Source organism: Vanessa atalanta, chromosome 27, assembly GCF_905147765.1.
Source record: "Vanessa atalanta chromosome 27, ilVanAtal1.2, whole genome shotgun sequence".
NCBI lineage: Eukaryota > Metazoa > Arthropoda > Insecta > Lepidoptera > Nymphalidae > Vanessa > Vanessa atalanta.
The window spans coordinates 6,222,086-6,243,556 of record NC_061897.1 but is presented as its reverse complement, the minus strand read 5'-3'; the positions used below and the strand labels follow the sequence as shown (position 1 = coordinate 6,243,556).

Genomic DNA, 21,471 nt, shown 5'->3' with positions numbered 1-21,471 from the left:
AGTTTTGTTTCAAACGAACGTCACCGATTCGCGTCGATGTGATAGTCTCTCAAAACACATTCTCCCTAAAATGTAAGCCGGGATTAGCGTAAAAGGCGAGCGAGCACACAACTGTGTCAATATAAGATAGTCTAGTATTTGAATTAACATTGAAAACACATTAAAAGTTTTATTTTTAATTTGTACATTAAGGAAAAGTAATATTTATTGCGTACAAGGTTACAACAAAAAGGTTTAATACAATTTAAATGATTATGTTACAGGGTACGTTAACTATTGAACTCGATTTTCTACCATTCGTTTCCGAAATATGATATCACATTATTTTTGTCTTTATTTAAAAACAAAATAAAAAAAAAAAATTTGGTACCGTCGTTACTTCTGATTTTCCATAACACAAGTGCTTTAGCTACTTACATTGGGATCATTATGATAATAATTAAGGATAATTATGATATATATTTATAAAATACCATTGTCTATGAGCAGTAGTGACCACTTACCATCTGGTATCTCATTTGCTAGTCCGCTTATCTATATGACTTAGAAAGGTATAATAATGAGCATTTTTTTATCTGTAACAGAGCTGACTCCGTAACCTGGAATCCGCATAAGCTGATGGGGACACTCCTACAATGTTCCACCGTGCACTTCAAGTACGAGGTGAGTAAACATTTACATCTTGAATCTATCATAATTTCTTTACGTATTTAGGTAGTAAGAACTATTTACGATCAAAAGTAAGTTTGGCAATACTACTGTTAATATTGTTGACTCCAAAGACATTACATTTGATGGTTTGTTTTATTTACATCATTTGTTTATCTGTAAATTACGTCGTTCGCAACCGAAGGACTTAAAAAAAACCAAAAGTACTTTAAAAGTGAATTTATTTTAATTCACAAACTTATTTTTGCTTATGGTTGCTGGTACCGGGCCGTCGTCGGTGGTCTCGGCGAACGCGATGTCCTAATGTACCTCCATGGGGTGGTCGCATACATGACATGTACTAAAATACGCTACATTTACAAATAGCACTTCAAAAATAAACATTATTATCTTGTGACGCAGGTTAAGCCTACAAAATTTTAATTATTTATTTTCTACCGTATTAATAACAATGTAACAAAAACCCGATTGGATTTATCCGTACGTCTGTGTTCGTTGTCAACACGTATAGACTTAAAACTATACAATAATAAAAAAATATAAAAAATAAAAAACATTTACATATCAAATAAACAATGAATTGGAATTAGTTGTTTGCTTTTTATCTTAAAATAACGGTAAGTGAATACTTATTAACCGACTTAGAAAGGTGCTCGACTATCTAGGGGAGATTCGAAATGTGTGATTTTTACCAAACTTACCCACTTCAACCTCAAAACTTTGACAAACCTTATATTAATTCAATTCTACGTATTTTCTTCTTAGGTACAGATTAAAAAGAGTAATAACAGTATGATTATTAAAGTATTCATTTATGTAATGTTATTATGTAAAAGGTGAATAACATAGTACTATTTATCGCCTGTTTAACTCGCGTTTTAGAGGTTAGTCGTTAGTTTAGGTTATGTCCTTCCTACCTAATACCAAATGTCATTAAATTCGATTCAATAATTTGGCCGTAAAAGAGCAACGGACAGTCAGAGCTACTATAAAATTTTTAATATTAGTGTATTTAAATGTTTTTATTTAAACTTGGATAGATACTCTATGTTAAAAAATAAATATTAATAAATGATATATAGGGGATGGTAAAAATCATTTTAACTCGTTGAGTAATAAATTATCATCCATACGACATCAAAATTATTTGTAGTATATGGTTAGAGCTTAAAGAATGTCAATCTACCCAAACACTCCTTTAAAATATTAACATAATCTACCACCGACGTCTATTACATGAACGAAAAACAAACATCTGCTCCAGTAGATAGCGACCCTTTTAAATGCTTTGCATAACAATACGCTGACAAGTGTTATCTGTGGAATCCAGTTCTAGTTTGACAGATTTGTGCAAATATTGCTTATATTTAATCTGTTTTAAATTAAAAAGGCGGGAAAACAATTTTTTTTTTAGGCTAAAGCTTTTGTTTGTCAACGGTGCTTTAATATAAGACAAAAAAATATTTTTTTATTAACAAACTTATATCTTAAGTTAACGGAGAGATTTTAAATTGCTTTTTTTGCTCCCTTAAACAAACAACTAGTGGTTATTACTATGGATTCTCAATGGACTTGATGATTTTTTTCTTATTTAAAGATTTTTTGAAAATTCCTTGGTTACTAATTCATGTTACTTGATCGGGATATCGATAATTTTGAACTACTCATTACTACTACATATTTTCACTGAATTTGTTATATTTTAATTCATAGAATTGTATAGAAATTTTCACCTAAGAATAGTAGGCGAAAGAGGCTCAGAGGGTCTTTGATGTCAATTATTGTAAATAGCCCAGAGGTGACCATTTCATTCTCATGATGTGCAATCTATAAACTGACTAATTTAACTACCTTTTGCACACAGTCGTTTCTTTATTTCTTTTTTTTATTATTCAGGAGGTGAGGCAATTTTAAAAAACTGACTGTATACGATCCAGAAAAGAAGAATCATTCATACAATATTTTTTTATATCTTTCCAAATAATTTTAAGGGTTACAATTTTCACACGTTTGTCTTCCTCTTAAATAAATAAAAAAAAAAAATCACTTATCATAAAATTAGACAAATCAAGTCAACCGCACTGCATGAAATTAATTTGTACTGTCCCGATTTCTTCCACGTTTGGCTGATTTAGAACATACAACGAATTGATAAGGGTGATTTTCCCCTGCCAAGCTCTAAAGATATGCCGTCCACGTCAACACAATATGCTAAACAATAAATCTTCACAAACTCCGCCTTCTTCGTAAACTTTGACAGTAGTTACGAAATGTTAAACATCGATAACTTTTAACTCTCGACATCGATATATTTTTTCTGTTATGTATTGAGTAGAGTTTGATTCAAGTTTAAATTACAAGCTGAATTCTTTTACGAAATAATACAAAGTTCCATTTCCGCTTAACAATACAATTAATAAAACATTCTTTTTCTGCTTCTAGTATACGGTTGTAAAGATATAAGTGAAATATAAGATCTGTATTAAACATTATTTATTATTATACCAGTACTAATATGTATCCATTATACTTAAACGTCCCACCATGATTTCCCGTAATATGAGTCGTTTCTTTTATACCAGATTATATAGAACGCAATTAGGAAAAAAACCATCATATAGAGATTATCATTGTCATACATCACCATCAGTAATCAAGTAAAAGGTTTAGACATATGTCACAACAGTCGCCCTCAGTTCGATCGAAAAATAAAGAATTTTATTTGTGCTCATTTCTAACTTTATGGTATATTTTATTGGTCTTATTAATTATATAATATTTTAAAAATGTATTATTACCTCTCATCTCTAATTATAGCTTAAATTTATTTTGTATTTTTAATACATGGCATTTATACAATGAGACATGGTGAGACTACCTGTAAGTAGTAGAACTTTTGCCTAGATAATTTTGAAATGTAATTGTTTTGATGTATATAATATGGTATCTACTGTTGGTTGTCCTAATGAAAATAAATAAGTAAATTTATATATATTTACTGTCTACACGTGTTATGATGAATATAACGCGATTGCAAAACTGTTATCAAGAAGAACAATCTAAGGAGCCTGTAACCATTATGGTAAATTTAATAAAATAGACAAGGTATATGATATCATGGATCTCATTAGTAAATGACAGCATTATCTACGAGTATTTATAGTCATTAACGTTGCCTTTCAAATATAATTTTACATTTATTTAATTCCTTGGTAATAATAGCAATAAGAGAGTTTTTTTTCTAATCTCAACTAAGGACCTCTCGATGAGTATGGGCCTCCTCTATCTCACTCCATTTTTTTCACAAGAGTGCGACATCTTTCCGAGGTTTTTTCCGAATCACTTTTAAGAAAATATGATTAAATATAGCTTAGTATATTGTACATGATGTACAAATTATTATTTAAAAGAGTATATAAACGATACAAGAGCTTGAAGCTAGTTAATAGAATACATTTAAATAACTGTCTATTATTATTATTTCTATATATGTTTAAACCTAAACAAAAATAGACACAAAAATCTAAGTTAAAAAACACTATCTTATTCATTTTATCGATATTAAAATAAACACATCTTGACATCACTAGAGCATCTGACGATGGCACGCGCCACATTTAATTAAATTCCTCTCTCGACACTTTCTGACATATGTTGCCAATTGGGCCCCTTTTCCTCTTCTCGATAACATCACAAAACCGACCTTACCTACTATAGAATAAAGTCCAATTCCGTTTTCCATTTTCCATTTTCAATTTGCTTTTACATTAAACTGAATTCTGTGACGAATGGATTAAAGTTGATTTTTGTTTAAGCATTATATTTAGATTTTGATAAATTGAGTCTTATATCGTAGATAATAAAGGCGCTTTTGAAATGATTAAATGAACAATATTAGTTGCAGCCGTAGCACGGCTGTGTTTGATGGTGTTTTCATGGCGTATAATTCGAAGTTTATGTTGTGTATAATTGTGGATATAAGGGGGTTAGGCGGAAGTGTTTGTTAACAGCGGAATGCTGTATATATGTTTTGGTTTTAGCTATGAAATATAATACCATTCTGGCTAATTTACTAACATTGATGGTGGGCGACCACATCCTAAGAATGTATTCAAGTATTATGTTAAGACAAGTTTAACTATTGAATGCATGTCAACCACATTAGAAATAGTAATATTTCTAATGTGGTTGTTAAGGCAAACTAATAGTGAATCTTGCCATCGTGATGTAGAAACATCAAAATTATGTCATAGCGCCATCTAGTAACCAGAAGTTGAGTTACATGCAACAATCAACGCTTAAAATACACTTTTGAGAACATACACGGTTGGGACTTATTGGTCAAAGAAAACGGTAGCCGCAGCTTCCGGTGAGAAACAGCGCGGGTAGAGGGGAAAATGGAAGCTCGGTACCGACGAGCTTTTTGTAAAGGAAAGACAAGCAATGCTATTCCCGGCTGTCTTCATTGATTTGACATCTCTAGAAAAGGAAATATCGTTCAGCTAAAAACCCCAAATATGTATAATTTTAGTATAAAGCCTTTTAAAACACATTAAATATAAAAAAAAAAAATAATAATAATAAATATTAACAATTTTTTTTTAGACACATGTGCGTACATCTTGTTTATATAATAATATCACCTGATAAACACAGGTATCCTAACGATGTTTATTCACCAATGAGCTGGAGACCAAGTGAAGAATTACAAATTTAAATAAAGCACATGAAAATTCCGTGGTTTCTTTTTTGTTTGAACTCGCAATCATCGGTTAGGATTCTGGTCCTAACCACTGCAACAAGCTCTCATAACGTTATTAAATATTGTAGTTTATTACCGGTTCTTCTCGATTGAATATACATTCCGAACCAGTGATTAACAGCTCTACGTTTAATACAGATTTGTAAAATGAAGATTCAAAAGTGCTTGTAAAAGTCTACTTAAATCAAATGTTTTATGATTTTACTTGTTTTGTCACCAGTACCATAAACCATATATACATATATACCATACCATGTAATATTGTAGTTTATTGCCGGTTCTTCTCGATAGAATATACATTCCGAACCAGTGGTTAACAGCTCTACGTTTAATATAATTCTGTAAAATGAAGATTCAAAAGTGCTTGTAAAAGTCTACTTAAATCAAATGTTTTATGATTTTACTTGTTTTGTCACCAGTACCATAAACCATATATACATATATACCATACCATGTAATATTGTAGTTTATTGCCGGTTCTTCTCGATAGAATATACATTCCGAACCAGTGGTTAACAGCTCTACGTTTAATATAATTCTGTAAAATGATGATTCAAAAGTGCTTGTAAAAGTCTACTTAAATCAAATATGATTTTACTTGTTTTGTCACCAGTACCATTAATCAGTGCATAATTTCAGCTCCATTGTTATGTGGAAATTAAAATTAAGTTGTCAGGTTTTATCCATTCATAACTTATGTTAAAGTGTTCATAGTAAATTTACAAATAGTTCTCAAATGAATAAACTACGAACCTTTCTTTAAATTTTTCATTAAAATACGAGAAACTGACATAACTTGAGCAATAAGTAATATTTACCAGAACTTTGATTTAAATAACATAATTAAATTAGTAAATCATAAATTAATTTAATTTATAATTTTGTATCTTACATAACTGATTTAATGTTTATAATTATTCTTGATAATTGCTTATTGTTTTCATAATTTATCTAATAGACAAGCTCAGATTAGTTTAATTTTATTAATTATATAAATTATCCTTTAAATTAAAATAAAATTGTAATTGTGTAATATCCTCCTTTTTTTTCTGTTGCTCTAATAATGTATATTATTTATGAGTGGAAACTTGATTGGCTTGTGATTTAATTTGTATTTGTTAATATTAAGACTTATTGTACTGTTTGTTTCCGAAATAAAATAAAATAAAAAATAAAATAAAATAAAAATCCCGTAGACGTTCTACGCCGTAGCTCGTAACTCGAAATACTCTCAATAAAGAATTATGTTATATTAAAAAAACTGCAGATTTCTATCAAAACGTTTTCTTAGGCAGTAGGTTGGTTATTGTAGGTTGATGGATAAATGTACCAGAATTTTCCTAAAGGATTAGCAGAATTATCGTTCACTTCCGAACAAACAAGGTTATTAAAACTGAGGGTCTTCCTCCGATTCAAATAACCTATTCCAAAACCAAATGTTCTATCCAGGGCATCCTGCTGAGCTGCAACGCAATGTCCGCTGAGTACTTGTTCATGACTGACAAGATCTACGATCCTCGCTACGATACTGGCGACAAGGTGATCCAGTGCGGCCGTCACAACGATATCTTCAAGCTGTGGTTGCAATGGCGTGGCAAGGTGAATACGTTTTTTTATGTCATACAATTACATTAACAGCCTGTAAATTTCCCACTGCTGGGCTAAGGCCACCTCTCCCTTTGAAGAAAGTTTGGAGCATATTCCACCATGCTGCTCCAATGCGGATTGGTGGAATACACATGTGACAGAATTTCGTTGAAATTAGACTCGTGCAAGTTTCCTCACGATGTTTTCCTTCACCGACGAGCACGAGATGAATTATAAACACAAATTAAGCACATGAAAATTCAGTGGTGCTTACCTGGGCTTGAACTCGAAATCATCGGTTAAGATGCACGCGTTTTAACCACTGGGCCATCTCGGCTCATTTTTCTTGAACAAGGAGTTAAATACGAAATAGTACTAAATAAATAGATACAGATACATCAATAGAAAATATACATCATTCTGAAATTAAAAGCCGATTATTTCTTATAAGAAACCACCAAATTCATTCAATTTGACAATTAGTACAAATAGTTTTTTTTTTTAAATAAGGGTACCTCCGGCTTCGAGCGCCTCATGGACAGGCTGATGGAGTTGTCCGAGTACATGGTCAGACGCATCCGCGAACAAAGCGACAAGTTCTACTTGATCCTGGAGCCAGAGATGGTGAACGTCAGCTTCTGGTATCTTCCCAAGCAGTTGCGTGGACTACCCCATGATAAGAACAAAGAAATCAAACTTGGAAAGGTAAGATAATATTTACATATAAAGTATATTTTACACTAGTTTCCGCCCGGGGTTTCGGGCGCATAAGACGTGACTGGTCTGATGTATTTTATATAAACATTAAAAATACCTTCGTGACAAACGCTTAGGTCGTGATCGCGACCATTGCATCTCAATAACAAGTTATACCTCGAATAAAATCATTAAAAAAAATAAACAACTTTTCTGAAGTCATCAATTTGAAAGTCGATTCTTCGGTGTATTGTAATTTAATCATGGAAAAAAGTTTCTTGGTTATTTTACAGTCAATATGTCGATTTATAAGTGCTTAAGATAATAATTCTCGATAAGTTCAACGCTACATAATGAAAAATTCTATGCATGGTTATTTAAAAAAAAAACATTATATTACATCTGTATAAATGCAACAAAAAAACAATCACAGGTCTGCGCCAAGTTGAAGGGTCGCATGATGCAGTCCGGTACACTGATGGTGGGCTACCAGCCAGACGACCGGCGACCAAACTTCTTCCGCAACATCATTTCCTCAGCGGCCGTCACCGAAAAGGACGTGGACTTCCTCCTCAGTGAGATGGACCGCCTCGGACATGACATCATTGTCGACTAAATTAACCTAAATATTTTACACCTTGTCCTAAACGAAATTAAAAAATGAATATGTCAATGTTATTTTTTAAATTTAACCGTGCTTTAAATGATATTTGCTGTTTTGAATTATAAATTCTTCCAATAGTATAAACTATAAAGAATATAAATCTATATCAATGTCTATTTTTCGTCTGAAATGTTGACTGTTTACTTCGGAATGTGGAATTGTATAAAATATAATCGTTAATGTTAAAAAAAAAGTAATTTCGTTGCTTTAAATGATTATATTTAAAGGAATCTTATCGAATTAGAAAAAATACTATTTTTTTTTAATATACAATAAATTAACCGTCTATCGTGTCATTTTGTCCTAAACGTTAAATAATTATATTGACAATGAAAATATATGTAATCGTATAATAAATAAAATATTAGAATTTTAGTAAATAATTATTATTATACAAATATACTGTGTGCATCGTCGTCGTCGGTCGTTTGTGGAAATATTTTTTTTTTTTTATAATTTTGGCACTGCCTTATTAATATATATTTAAACTTATTATTATTGAGTGAACGAATCGATAATAATATCAATTTATTATTATATATAAAACATATATAGCTATAGATTGAATATATATATAATTATAGGTCGTTGAAAAGTGTGTTATGATCATACATTTGTTATGCTAAAAGCTTATATTAGTTTATTAAAAACGCTTAGCGTATATTATATATTATTTATGTTATAGAAGTATTCATATATGTATATTAATGTCATTATTTTTCACATAATATTATAATAGCTAATGACATAATAGTATTATATAAAAATTTAAAATATATAAACTTTATTTTACCATAAATAAATACATTATTACAAAAATAATTAGAAATAGTTATAGTTAGTTTTAAATAGATCTAAGATTTCTGATTCACGTATGCGGACATATCTCCCGTTTTGCCAATTAAAAAGTATATTTTGTATCTTTAAAACATATTTGGCATAATAGATTTTACTCAGTTCAAAATTCTCATTTTTTTTTAATTATCTGTAATGTTGTAAGTGTAAATTAAATTTTGTGTAATAATGCAATAAATAAGTAAATATTTTAAATATTCTAGAAAAATTTATACTTTATTATGTAGAATATTATTTTTTCATAAAATTTTTGTTCAATATTAACAATCAAAAAAATCAATAATATTTTGCCTTTGTCTTCCATAGAAATAATCAATGTTATATGTATAAAACTAGTTAAGGGATAAGGAAACCAATTTGTAAATATAATACAAAAATGTGACGATGACAATACTGAAGTAGGTTAGAGTTTTTTTTTTTAATAATGTTTAAAATTACGGCGTTTAGCCATTGGCGCCATTTTTTTCATAGATTAAAAAATATATTCATAAGAGATTTGAATGAAACTGTCTGTCAAATTATGAATTAAAATGTAAATATGTAGCGTGGATTGCAATTAGAATTTTCGTTGTGTTACCATTTGCAATTATCATCATATATAACCAATTTTTTGGTCGACGCCATTTTTGAATATGTCAAAAACTTTTTTTTACAACGAAAAAATATCTCTTATAGTTTATTGTTATACGGTTTTTTATTTATTTATTTATAAAAGGAAAAAAAAATGTATAAAGCTTGTTACTCGAAATATATTTTCAATGTCAATATAAAATTACGAAAATGGTCTTCCAAAATGTCTTCCTGATTTAAATAATTGTAACGTAGAAACTGTTTGAATGTATGTTCCCTTGAAACGTGTGTATGTATTTTATTAGAGTTTTGGAATGTTTAGAATTTAGATGCGATGTATCTTGAGAATTTTTGATCACTTATAACGTGTCGAAATATTAGCCGATATCTTACTCCAATTGTTGCTATATGTAAAAAACTGTATAACCAAAATAAATGGAATTGTTGTTAGTTTGATATAGTATTATTTACACCCAATAGCATACAAAAATATAATTCATATAATTTTTTAAACTTCAATTTCAATAATGCATTATATATTGTTATTATTTTGAGATTTATTATATTGACGACAAGGGAAATAACGGCGCAGTATAAATAATAATTGAAAAATAAACCTCTTGGTTTAATCAGATATTTACTAGGCTATTTAGTTGATATATAAATATGCTGTTTCTTTTCTGATAAAATAATAAAACTTATTCAACTTTTTTAAACTATATTCGGAAAAATCTTAGTTATCATATCTGTAAGCATTGGGGGTTGGTTCGTAGGTTTTAAGTTAAACGGTAACATTTGTTTTTCCTTGGGGTTCAAGTTTTGCTGTATACCAAATTTCATCAAATTCGTTTAGCCGTAAAAGCGTAACAGACAAGGCATCTTTCGCATTTATAATATCAGCATAGATAGTAAGATTATTCATGATTATGTCTTTTACGATGTCTTATTCCCTTCGGCATGTTTTTAACAAAGTAAATATATTTACAGTTGCATCACAATATATTTACAACAATATTTTGCACCTACATTCGCAGTAATATCTATCACTTTGATATAATATAAACAGTGATAATCATAAATCATGTACGCACACGGAACGTAAAAATAAGTTTACAACGTCAAGTTTCCGATTCCTCAAAGTCAATAAATCCTTCTTGTGTAGTTTCTATAATAAAATTCCGCAGATATTTGCCGATTCATAAATCTAAATCATTTAAAAAAAAACCTATTTTTTTGAGCATATTATTATATAGGACTTGTGCGGAAACGCGTAATAGTGTTTTTACAACGAGATCACACCTGTTATTATTAGTTCATTTATAATATATATTGGAGCGTGGTTACTTTGGTTGTGAATTTGGATAATTAATGAATCGAGTAGTTGGCAATAATGTTTGATGGCTGATTTACTTTTAAGAGCGGGTCACCCCGAATGGAGTTGTAGGTGCCATGGCAACGCGAGTCGTGATGTTTTGACAAGCTTCTCGAATGCGATGGTTGCTTGCAAACCCATTTGCTCTTAATCGAGATGAATTATTGTAATCCTTTGATATTATTGCGGTGTACGATTATTGTATCAATTAATACAGTGATTAGACGATATTAAATACGTTTTATTTTGTGAATATCTCCATTGCACGCCCACATAGTCTTCCAAATGTCGGATCAATCCCGAACACAACTGTTCGGCATCCTGCTTCTCCGACATATACATGACTTTAATGGGTCCTATCAGAGGCGAATGTAAAAAAGGGAAAATTTGCCAGGCTATCCGTTTAAAATTTGTAAAAAATATATCAAATCTCTAAAGATTATCTTAAATTCGGACATCGTAATAATTGTTTATACTATATACATTTTATATATATATATATTAATATTGAGTTTAATAAAATGCGGATGTGGTTACACATTTTTATTTGGCCTGTATTTAAACATACGAGGGCTGGATTTTTACGAGTTTGAAATAAGCATAGACTATCTAAGAGATAACCATTTATAGTTTTTCAAAGCATTTGCATGCATTCAAATCAGTTTTTAAAATATTTATTTCACTCCGAAGTGGGGGTACTCAAAATGGCCGATTTGTATAAGTCAACAGCTTCGGGTGAGCTGAAATGTTAATCACGAAGACTGCTTAATTTTTGGGAACGTAAAAAAACGATAGGGCTTAAGTCAGGGCTGTAAGGTGATCTAAAATTTCGACACTTTGGATGCTCAAAAACAACTTTGTTTGGCGGGCGGTGTGCGTGCTTGCATTGTCATGGTACAGTATCATACGACTCCTTGAATTGTTTTTTCGAAATTCGTTGATGACTTGTGACAAACAAACAGTGGTATACCAGTAAGCGTTAGCCATCTTGCGATCTTCTAGTAATAGTAGCAACGTGACCACTTGCCACAAATGAGGCAACCATTTTTTTTAAGTGCTTCGTGAGGTTTACAATATATACAATGCTTGCTAGGTTACTCGAAATACAGGCTTCTAGTTTAAACCACAACGAAGTTATAGGGGGTTGAAAATGGCTTGAACTGCTTCGAGAAAAGGATAAGGCAGTGCCGCTTTTTTTTTGCTCGACTTAAATTAATATAATTTATTATTATTAGCTTTTTTTATCATAAGATTTTTTCATTTACATTGGAATATCAAGAATAACACAATAAAGTTTCCCACTTCGCTTTATTTTTATAGAATATATATTTTTTAATAATTTGAAAGATGTTTTTACGTAATCGATCTGTCACTTAAAAAAAACAGTGCAGGTTTTTTGAGGTTTTTAAGAAAGACGTTGTTGGGACTGTGATAAATAGACCCGAGGCACTTTATATGAGTATAGGTACACCCCTAGATTTCCGCCCGACAGATTTATCGGTAACTTAATAAATATTTTGTATGTAACTGATATTGATATATTTTACATACTTTTAACGTTGAAAAATTTAAAATATAAAAGATTTACTCTATGCTCCATGCTTGTTACCAATATAAAGTAACTAGTTATTCAATTTCACGTTTTGTAATATCGATATCGATTATCAACTCGATAAATATTTCAACTTTTGTTTATTTATTTTTTAAACCTTTTTTATTAATATTATTTTCTACCATTAGGTAAAATACATACTTTTCATATAAATCGATTATTCATTTATATAATATTCTAGTCAAGAAATCCGAATTCCGAATACAGTCTTTATTTACTCTATCCCCGATATATTTTTATTACAGAAATCTTAGACAGAAGTTACAAAATAATCTCAGATGTTTAGATATTCATATCGTATAACAATTTTATTATGAATCAATTCCTTTAATTGAAACCATTAAAAAGAAATGTGTTAAAGAAATGAACATATTTAACATACATTCATGTTATAAATTCAGCTGCTGTTGTGAAGGATTGTGATTTTGTTTTGTTTTACTACTTTTACTAAAAGAAGTAGTTTAAACTTGTTAATAAAAATGGAAAACCCGAAAAATGTCTATTGTAGGTTTTGTGCCGAACAAAAAAGTGCGGAAAAAATGTTGAATCTGTTAAAAGACACCGAGAAATTCGACGAAATCTTATCCAAGTTGAACTTTTTAAACGCTCTATATGTTGAAGTTTCAAATAGAGATTCTTTGCCGAAAACGATGTGTTTCGTTTGTTACGATTCATTAAACATGGCATACGACTTCCTGGACAGAGTAAAGAAATCACAACAAGTTTTATTACATATGTTTCCTGAAGACACCGAGAAATGCGACTTATCAGACGACGAAAGAATGATAGGATTCGACGAAATGCTAAACACCGAAGCATCAAACGATAAAAACATCATCAAACAGGAAAACCTAGATGAAAAAACAGATTTAGATAAAAACTCATGTATAGAAGTTAAAAAAGAGCCAAAGGATGAAATGGATGGAGTTTTAGATACAAGTCAAGAAAGTGAAATTTACGATCAAACAGTAAACGTACAATATATATTAGACGCTGCTATGTGTAATGTTCCTTATCCCGAAGAGACATTATATGCGAAAGAGGTCAAAGATGGAAGCAAGAGATCCGTGTCCAATTGGAAAGAATATCCGTGGCTGTGCGCACATTGCAATTTAGAATTTCTCGATATAGTAACATTACGCTTGCACTCAAAAATGACCCACAGCAAGTGCAGTGCCTTTGTTTGTATAGATTGTGATAATTTTGGCAATGGTGATTTCGATTATTTTATAAAACATGTTAAATTACATAGAAAGCGATTGAGGTAATTCCAAATTTATTATATTACATACGTTTAAAAATAGTTACTAACAATCATAAGTCTCAGTTGGTCCAGTGATTGGAACATATGAATCTTAATTAAAGATTGCGGGTTCAAATATTCGGCGAGTACTACTGATTTTTGCTGATTGTGCTTGGTGGTGAAAGAAAATAGAGTAATATGAACACATATGTATAATAAAGTGGAAACCCACTCCAAACCGCAAAAGGAAAAGGAGACCTGTACTCATTTAATTAAACTTAACCTGTCAGTGTGTTCACATAAAATATCTTTCAACTAAATTTTTTATTACTAACATACTAGATCAAAATATAATCTTTTGATACATAACTTTCTTATGTTCGTTATTAATAAAACTAACTAAATTATTACATAAAATAGTTATTTATACTCTCTATATGAAGTTACATTTAAAAGACTTAAATGAAGAATTTAAGGAAGTCTGTCTGTTATTCTTTAACAGAAAACCACAGCCTAATTTGGTGTATTTTGGTATCAAGGAAGCTTAAATCCTAAGGATAAACATTAATTCCTTTTTTATGTCAACTATCTGACGACCAACCTTCTAAACACATGTAAAACCACAGGCGACAACTATATAGTTTATCTTATAAATTTAAAATAAAAATTATAAATATTAAAATATTTGAGTAAAGTATATTTTTAATTCCCTTACATATAAGACAAACATTAATGGAATTAAAAATAGTTGGATCTAATTTAGAAATAAGTTCCGTAGAGTACAATTTTATAATTTTTTAAAAAATATTGTTTGTATCATTTCTTTTTTTTGCATTTTTAATGCAACTTATAATGAAAACAATTGTGTGGGGACAGCTGTAGCTCAACTGGGTTGCCCTGTACTAAGGGTCTCCTGGCAGAAAATAAAATACAATTAAAATTGTAGTAATACTAGATAGTAGTATTCAACTATTTCACTTATGTCTGTCCAGAATTGAAACTACCATATTTAAATAAAGACAGCTCAATGATCAGCCTAATTATATGAATTGTTATTGAATTTCAGAAAGAGATGTCACTACTGCGATGAATCAGTGAACGAGGATCTACTCCCATCACATATACAGGATCACTTTCAAAAGAATCAAGTGTCGTGCAATATGTGCGGTGAAATATTAAAAAACAATGAATCATTACAAAAACATCTCGGTGAGTATAATTCAACGAAAGTCAAAAGAAAACCACGTAGAAAGCGTGGAACACCGTTAACCATTGAGGATTTAACTTGCAAATTGTGTAAAAAAGTATACAAGAATCCCAACAGCTTACGTGACCATATGAAGATACATACAAATGACAGAAAAAGGAACTATACTTGTGATAGATGCGGTAAAATGTTTTATAATAAAGGTACTCTCACATCACACATAATGGCTCATGATCAAGTCCGTCCACACATATGCAGGATATGCAATAAATCATTTTTATTCCCAAATATGCTACGGCGGCATGTCGAAATGCATTCAGGTATAAAACCGTTCTCATGTGAACAGTGTGGCAGGTGTTTTAGGTTACAATATCAATTGAATGCACACAAAATAATACACACAGATTCAATGCCTCATGTCTGTCAATATTGTAATAAGGCATTCCGTTTTAAACAAATATTAAAGAACCATGAACGACAGCACACTGGTGCTAAACCATACTCATGTAAAAGCTGCAGTATGGAATTTACGAATTGGTCGAATTATAACAAACACATGAAAAGAAGGCATGGTTTAGATACATCAAAGAAGAAAATAACCCCAGAAGGAGTGTTTCCAATCAACCCCCAAACTGGTGAACTTGTTCAGTTTAATGATGCTGGCACTGAAGAATGGAAGACTAAAATAATGATACCTGGTAAACGAGGAAAGAAAAAAATCATAAAAAAAGAAGAAATCATTTAGAAATAGTGCGATTAGATGATACATAGCTCATGCTGGTGTGCTTCAGTTTGGCTTATTAATGTACAAAATATAGTTTTTAATATATTATTATGGCCATCTATAGTGTCTTAAGTTATTGAAGAATGTAAATACAAAATGGTAAATTTGAGTTACTGCACTGAAAAATTATGAATAAGTTTTGTAGTTTAATTTTTATAGTTGCATTGCCATCCAAGGTCCACCATAGTTTTAAGATAACGTATTATGTCATCTATATATATAAAAGAAATACTACTCTTTGATTAATCACGAAATCTCTGAAACTTGAAATTTGTCAGTTTCCTTATTGAGTGCTGACATCAGCTAATAACGGAATTTACGAAACTTTGCCCCTGAGGGAGTAAAACGGGGATCGGAAGCTTGTTTTATTTATTGATGAAACAAACAATTATAAAATCTATTGCAGAGTAAAAATAATGTCTATTAATTTTGGGCAAGCCGAATGTAGGATATAATACACTCCACCAAATTTCTAAAATTGATGAATTTTTCAATTATAATTTAACTCAACTAAGCAACCCACATTGCCTAATTTCATGATCCGTCAAGTTTTAAAAGTTGAGAAGAAGCTATAGTTTTTTTTTTAATTTATACTTTTTTATGTAAAGCAAAGTTAGTACTTTTATAATATACAAGATGATGTTGCTTTTATCTTGAAGAGTTTTAGCAATAAACATATTAAGTACAATCAGGATTTATGGGGACATCAATACCCCCATTTCAATGATAATGACATATTATTATATGTATAGAGTATTCTGTTTATGTAACAAATGCCTGAAGTAAATTTTAATTTTAAAAAAACTTTCTATTATTACTTTTTTTACAGAAGAAAGTAAAAGTCGGCAAAGGTAAATGACTATCTGCCAATCAACTCCGAATCGGTTGCTTTCTAAATTAACCAAAGCTACTATAATTATGGTTTTTAGCTAACTTTTGTTTACTCTACACACTTGAATGCCAACACATAGAATTTCATATATATTCCCTTAAAAACTAAATTTAGCGTTATTAAAATGTCAAAAAAAAAAGAATAACAAAGAATAGACACAGTATTGTAATTATGATATAAATAATGTAAAGTTTACACTATTTTTTACATAATAATGTATAAATAAAATATAGATTACATAAAGATTGTTTTTTAATTATATTTACAAAACAACTATTCCTTTAAAAAGTTACAAATATAAAATAAATAAAACTAAAGTAACTATCTGTAGAAGTCCCACTGTTGGGCTGATATTATAGAAGCCTTTTTCACCAAGCTTCATGTGGATTGGTACATTTGCACATTTACACATGTGATGGATATACAAAAAGGCTGTTTCACGAAATAAATTATTATTAATCTTTGGTTAAGATTCACATGTTCTCGATACTAAGCCAACTTTTGATATGTTGTAAACTTCAAATTCAGGAGAACTCTCTGCAGACTTGTGTAGATTGCGATTGGCTGGTGATTACGTAAATTGGGAATTCGGACCCAACAATATTAACCAAAGTCAATAAAATTTGAGTATCTATTTTTAATAAATACTGAGGCGTACATTAATTTAGCTAGAGTCCATCAAAGTATAACTAATAATAAAAAAACAAATCAACTTTATAAAAGAAGATTCAAAGGCTAGCTTTAAGAGTAAGCCCTATCAAGATAGGCCAGTGTCGGACTAACAGGGGGGCGGAAGGGGCGGCTCGCCCCGGGCCTCCAGTTTTAGGGGATCCCCAAATGCATCCACGTTTCCCTGATCAATTCCTAAACATAACTTTAAAAATGTGCTTAGTACCTACATAATTTTATCAAGATCAAAACACTACACTCTACAGCCATCTAGACTTTTTACGCGGTAGTCGGTACTAATATTCTTTGAACTTTGCTGAACGCGTCCAACACGCTAGGGGCATCCCCGTTTTGTAGCGGGCACGTCCCCAGGAAACTGAATTAATTAAGTGCAAATAATTTCCTCTTGTACGCCTACATTTACATTCACTGCACATTCTATTAACGTCGAAAAAAAAACATTGGCCTTGTTTAAAATATATAAAACTTCATTACGTTGATATTTAATAGTTTATTAGTGTGTACTGATATTTTCGCGAACGGATAACACTTTTTTCAAATTAACATAACCGTTTATACACACAAATGAAAACTGAATAAAAAAAGAGCCAGAGGTATATTTATTTATTTATTTAATTATTAGGTTTGCTAGCAGTTGTTACATTTTGATGATACAATTTATTAATTTACATACTAATGACTTTCTAAATGTACAACTATATTAAAGCAAACACGACATGTACGATTAATATATACATTCTGTTTAAGCGGTTCTAATTTGACGACAAAGTAAAAAAAAATGATCACATGGTAGGAAAAATTAATAATATTACAATTATAACAATTAAAATAAAGTTAAAACGATTTTTTATTAAATATATTATATCAGCAAAATCTTTTGTGATCACCTAAAAAACTTTGGCCTGTCGTGATCTATAGTAAGTTCTACATTAGAACGAATGTACAAAGCTTTGCTACCAAATTTTGAGGGCAACACGAGCAGTGAAGATAGGTGTTGATGTGCATTTCAAAGGGACCTTAAACAACCTACACCTGGGTGGTAAGTCTCGGGAACTGCTCTTTACCCTCTCTCATTTCATTTTTTTCATCTCTTAAGTTTTAGGAACCTAAAGGCCGGCAACGCACCTGCAAGCCCCCTGGTGTTGCAGATGTCCATGGGCGGTGGAAATCACTTTCCATCAGGTGAGCCTCCTGCTCGTTTGCCCCCCCCCCCCCTATAACATAAAAAAAAAACATACTTTTTCATATCAGTTTTGGAACATTAATATAATTAATTTAATATGAAAACTTATGTATTAAAAAATTCTTATACTTCTTATATTTTTATCTCATTTTATTAGTACGCTGTGATTTAATTAAGTACGTGTATCTCGGTAACGATGTTGTCAAAATTATCAAATGCCATTTGAGAATGGAGATTTGTCAAAAATGTTTGCAAAATAGAAAACGTCAAATATATGTGAAAATTCGCTAAAAAATAAACAGATAGGTATAATTTTATTTTTATTAAAACATGAGTGGCGTGGAAAATGCGTACTGTCGTCTTTGTGCCACATTAAAATCTAGCACGAAACTCGTAGACCTTGCAATGGAGGAAGAAACTCGTGAATCAGTAATAAACAAATTAAACAGATTTAACATAAACATGAATTTCAATACGTTAGAGGATAGATTACCTTGTACCGTATGTTTAACGTGTATTAACTCTCTTGATAAATCGTTTGATTTCATTTGGGAGGTCGAAAAAGCACAAAAAGTTTTAGAAGATTTAACTGAAATCAAAAATATAAAAAAAGAAAATCGTGTGTCTGATGATGACATTTACGAATCATCTTCACCGGTATTGGATGTTAACATAAAAATTAAATCGGAAAGTGACGGTCAAATTCCCCAAACGGACCTCAAATCAGAGAAACCCGTTAAAAAGAAGCGAAACAAAATTGAAGTAATCCATGATCTGGACGGTTTACCTTTAGCTCAGTTAAAAATGTCCTGGAAGGATTATTCATGGCAATGTGCTTATTGCGAAACACTATTCCCCTCTATAGATGAACTTAAAATCCACTCATTGCAGTTCCACGAGTGCTGCAACCCATACAGATGCACAGATTGTAATATACGTAAATTAAAACTAGATAGCTTCATTGCACATGTAAAACGTCACCGAAAGTACTTAAAACTGTCTTGTTTCAAATGTCACAAGAAATTTTCTAAAACGTCACATGTACGAATACACTATAACACACATATTAAAACAAAACATATTTGCACTGGCTGTAATGAAACATTTAAATCTTCTGAGGAACTTAATCAGCACAGCAACACATTCAACAGAGATTTACGAATAAGGCAGCTACCCCCCATGGCATTACAAAACTTAAACGACGGTCTTACTTGCATGATCTGTCAAAAAACATTTAAATACAAAGGAACTCTTACAAATCATCTATTGATTCATACTGAACGTAAACGGGATCACACTTGTGAGAAATGTGGCAAAAGATTTCTGAGTAAGCAGAATTTAGCTGGACATATGATGCTTCATGATGATATTCGACCTTTTCCTTGTGAAATTTGTAAGTTTAGATTCAGAACACCGGGACAACTAAGAATGCATGTAGGCATTCATGACGGGGTCAAACCATTTGAATGTGATCAGTGTGGTCGATGTTTTCGTTTGCGGAAACAACTAATGAATCATAGTATTATACACACTGACACCATGCCCTATGTCTGCTCATATTGCAACAAAGGTTTTCGTTTCAAGAGTATACTAGATCAACATATACGTCAGCACACTGGAGTCAAACCATATTCCTGCCAACTTTGTGAAAGACAATTCACTAATTGGCCAAATTATAACAAACATATGAAAAGAAGACATGGTACGAACATGGCAAAGAAGAAACGCACACCAAAGGGAGTTTATCCGATTGATCCAGTTACTGGAGAAATGATTATGTACGAAGAAACAAATAAAACGAATGAATGGAAAAAGGAACTTTTAGAAGGATCAAGGAAACCAGGTCGGCCAAAACTTAACCATAACGACATTAACATAAATACAACATCTGAGGATATAGAACTTTTAAATAATTAAATTAAACAGATTTTAATATATGAAAAGACAATATAAATTATGTACAAATCAATTTGAATGAATGGTTTTCTATTAAAAGGCGATATTTTAAGAAATATGTTTATTTTATCCCATGAAACTTTATACCAAATATTTATTTATAAATGACACATATCACTCTGAAAGGTTAAAGTAACTATTCACAAAGGTTGTTTATATTTTTTCTAGTACATACAGTATTATCTATTATTGATCTAGATTAAAATGATCTTTAATAAATACATATAAGGGCGGTCCCTTACTGACAGCACTCGTCTAATGTAATTATCCAATTTTATAATTGTACAATATCGCACGAAACAGTGATATTGAACAATTATGACCGTTTATGAATTATTGAAAAAAAAAACAAATGATTTTGGTGTCAAGTTATTTCAAAATCAGCGAATTTTGCGAGGCTACCTACTTGAATGCTTCTGTCTCACTGATGTAATGTTACAAATAGTCAATAATATTCTAATAAACTTACTAAATTATTAAAAAACATTTGAAAATAGTATCACTACAGGATGCGCTCTGTAAGTTCTTCTCATTCATTTATGTAATGCTCGTTTATAAACAGTTACAATACAGCAAAACATTCTCAATTAGGAAGAGCCCTAAAATTTCTAATTTAAATGTTTTTTTATGGCCCAATGTAATACTACGCAGCCGAAGATTGCGTTTTCAAATCCGAGCAAAAAATAGTTCTTATGTGATTTATTTGCAATTACGATTCATCTCCTCCTG

At 30.7% G+C, this 21,471-nt stretch overlaps 3 protein-coding genes across 5 annotated transcripts in view; all 3 read left to right on the top strand.

Annotated features, from left to right (window-relative positions):
* Window positions 1–8,569, top strand: part of LOC125074188 (glutamate decarboxylase) — a 43,367-nt gene extending 34,798 nt beyond the window's left edge. For 2 of the 3 annotated variants that reach the window (XM_047685436.1, XM_047685435.1), the window contains exons 10-13: window positions 585–663; window positions 6,881–7,030; window positions 7,529–7,723; window positions 8,148–8,568. In XM_047685436.1, the coding sequence (XP_047541392.1) occupies window positions 585–663; window positions 6,881–7,030; window positions 7,529–7,723; window positions 8,148–8,330 (607 nt within the window). In that variant the 3' untranslated portion in view covers window positions 8,331–8,568. Of the gene's footprint in view, window positions 1–584; window positions 664–6,880; window positions 7,031–7,528; window positions 7,724–8,147 lie in introns of all 3 variants that reach the window. The other variant, XM_047685434.1, reaches the window with a different exon arrangement.
* A 4,481-nt stretch (window positions 8,570–13,050) lies between these two features.
* LOC125074219 (gastrula zinc finger protein XlCGF26.1-like) lies at window positions 13,051–16,539 on the top strand. The gene is made up of 2 exons (XM_047685488.1): window positions 13,051–14,051; window positions 15,097–16,539. Exons 1-2 carry the CDS (start codon window positions 13,267–13,269, stop codon window positions 15,980–15,982), a joined length of 1,671 nt encoding a protein of 556 aa, XP_047541444.1. The 5' UTR covers window positions 13,051–13,266; the 3' UTR covers window positions 15,983–16,539.
* A 2,483-nt stretch (window positions 16,540–19,022) lies between these two features.
* LOC125074240 (gastrula zinc finger protein XlCGF57.1-like) lies at window positions 19,023–20,788 on the top strand. The gene has a single exon (XM_047685517.1). The coding sequence runs from the start codon at window positions 19,117–19,119 to the stop codon at window positions 20,701–20,703; it is 1,587 nt and encodes a 528-aa protein (XP_047541473.1). The 5' UTR covers window positions 19,023–19,116; the 3' UTR covers window positions 20,704–20,788.
* Window positions 20,789–21,471: the final 683 nt, after the last annotated feature.

Bases quoted from the DNA above. Each gene is read 5' to 3' on its own strand.
- LOC125074219 (XM_047685488.1), top strand. From the start codon at position 13,267: ATGGAAAACCCGAAAAATGTCTATTGTAGGTTTTGTGCCGAACAAAAA. The intron at 14,052-15,096 runs GTAATTCCAAAT...ATTGAATTTCAG, and splicing joins TTACATAGAAAGCGATTGAG to AAAGAGATGTCACTACTGCG.
- LOC125074240 (XM_047685517.1), top strand. From the start codon at position 19,117: ATGAGTGGCGTGGAAAATGCGTACTGTCGTCTTTGTGCCACATTAAAA.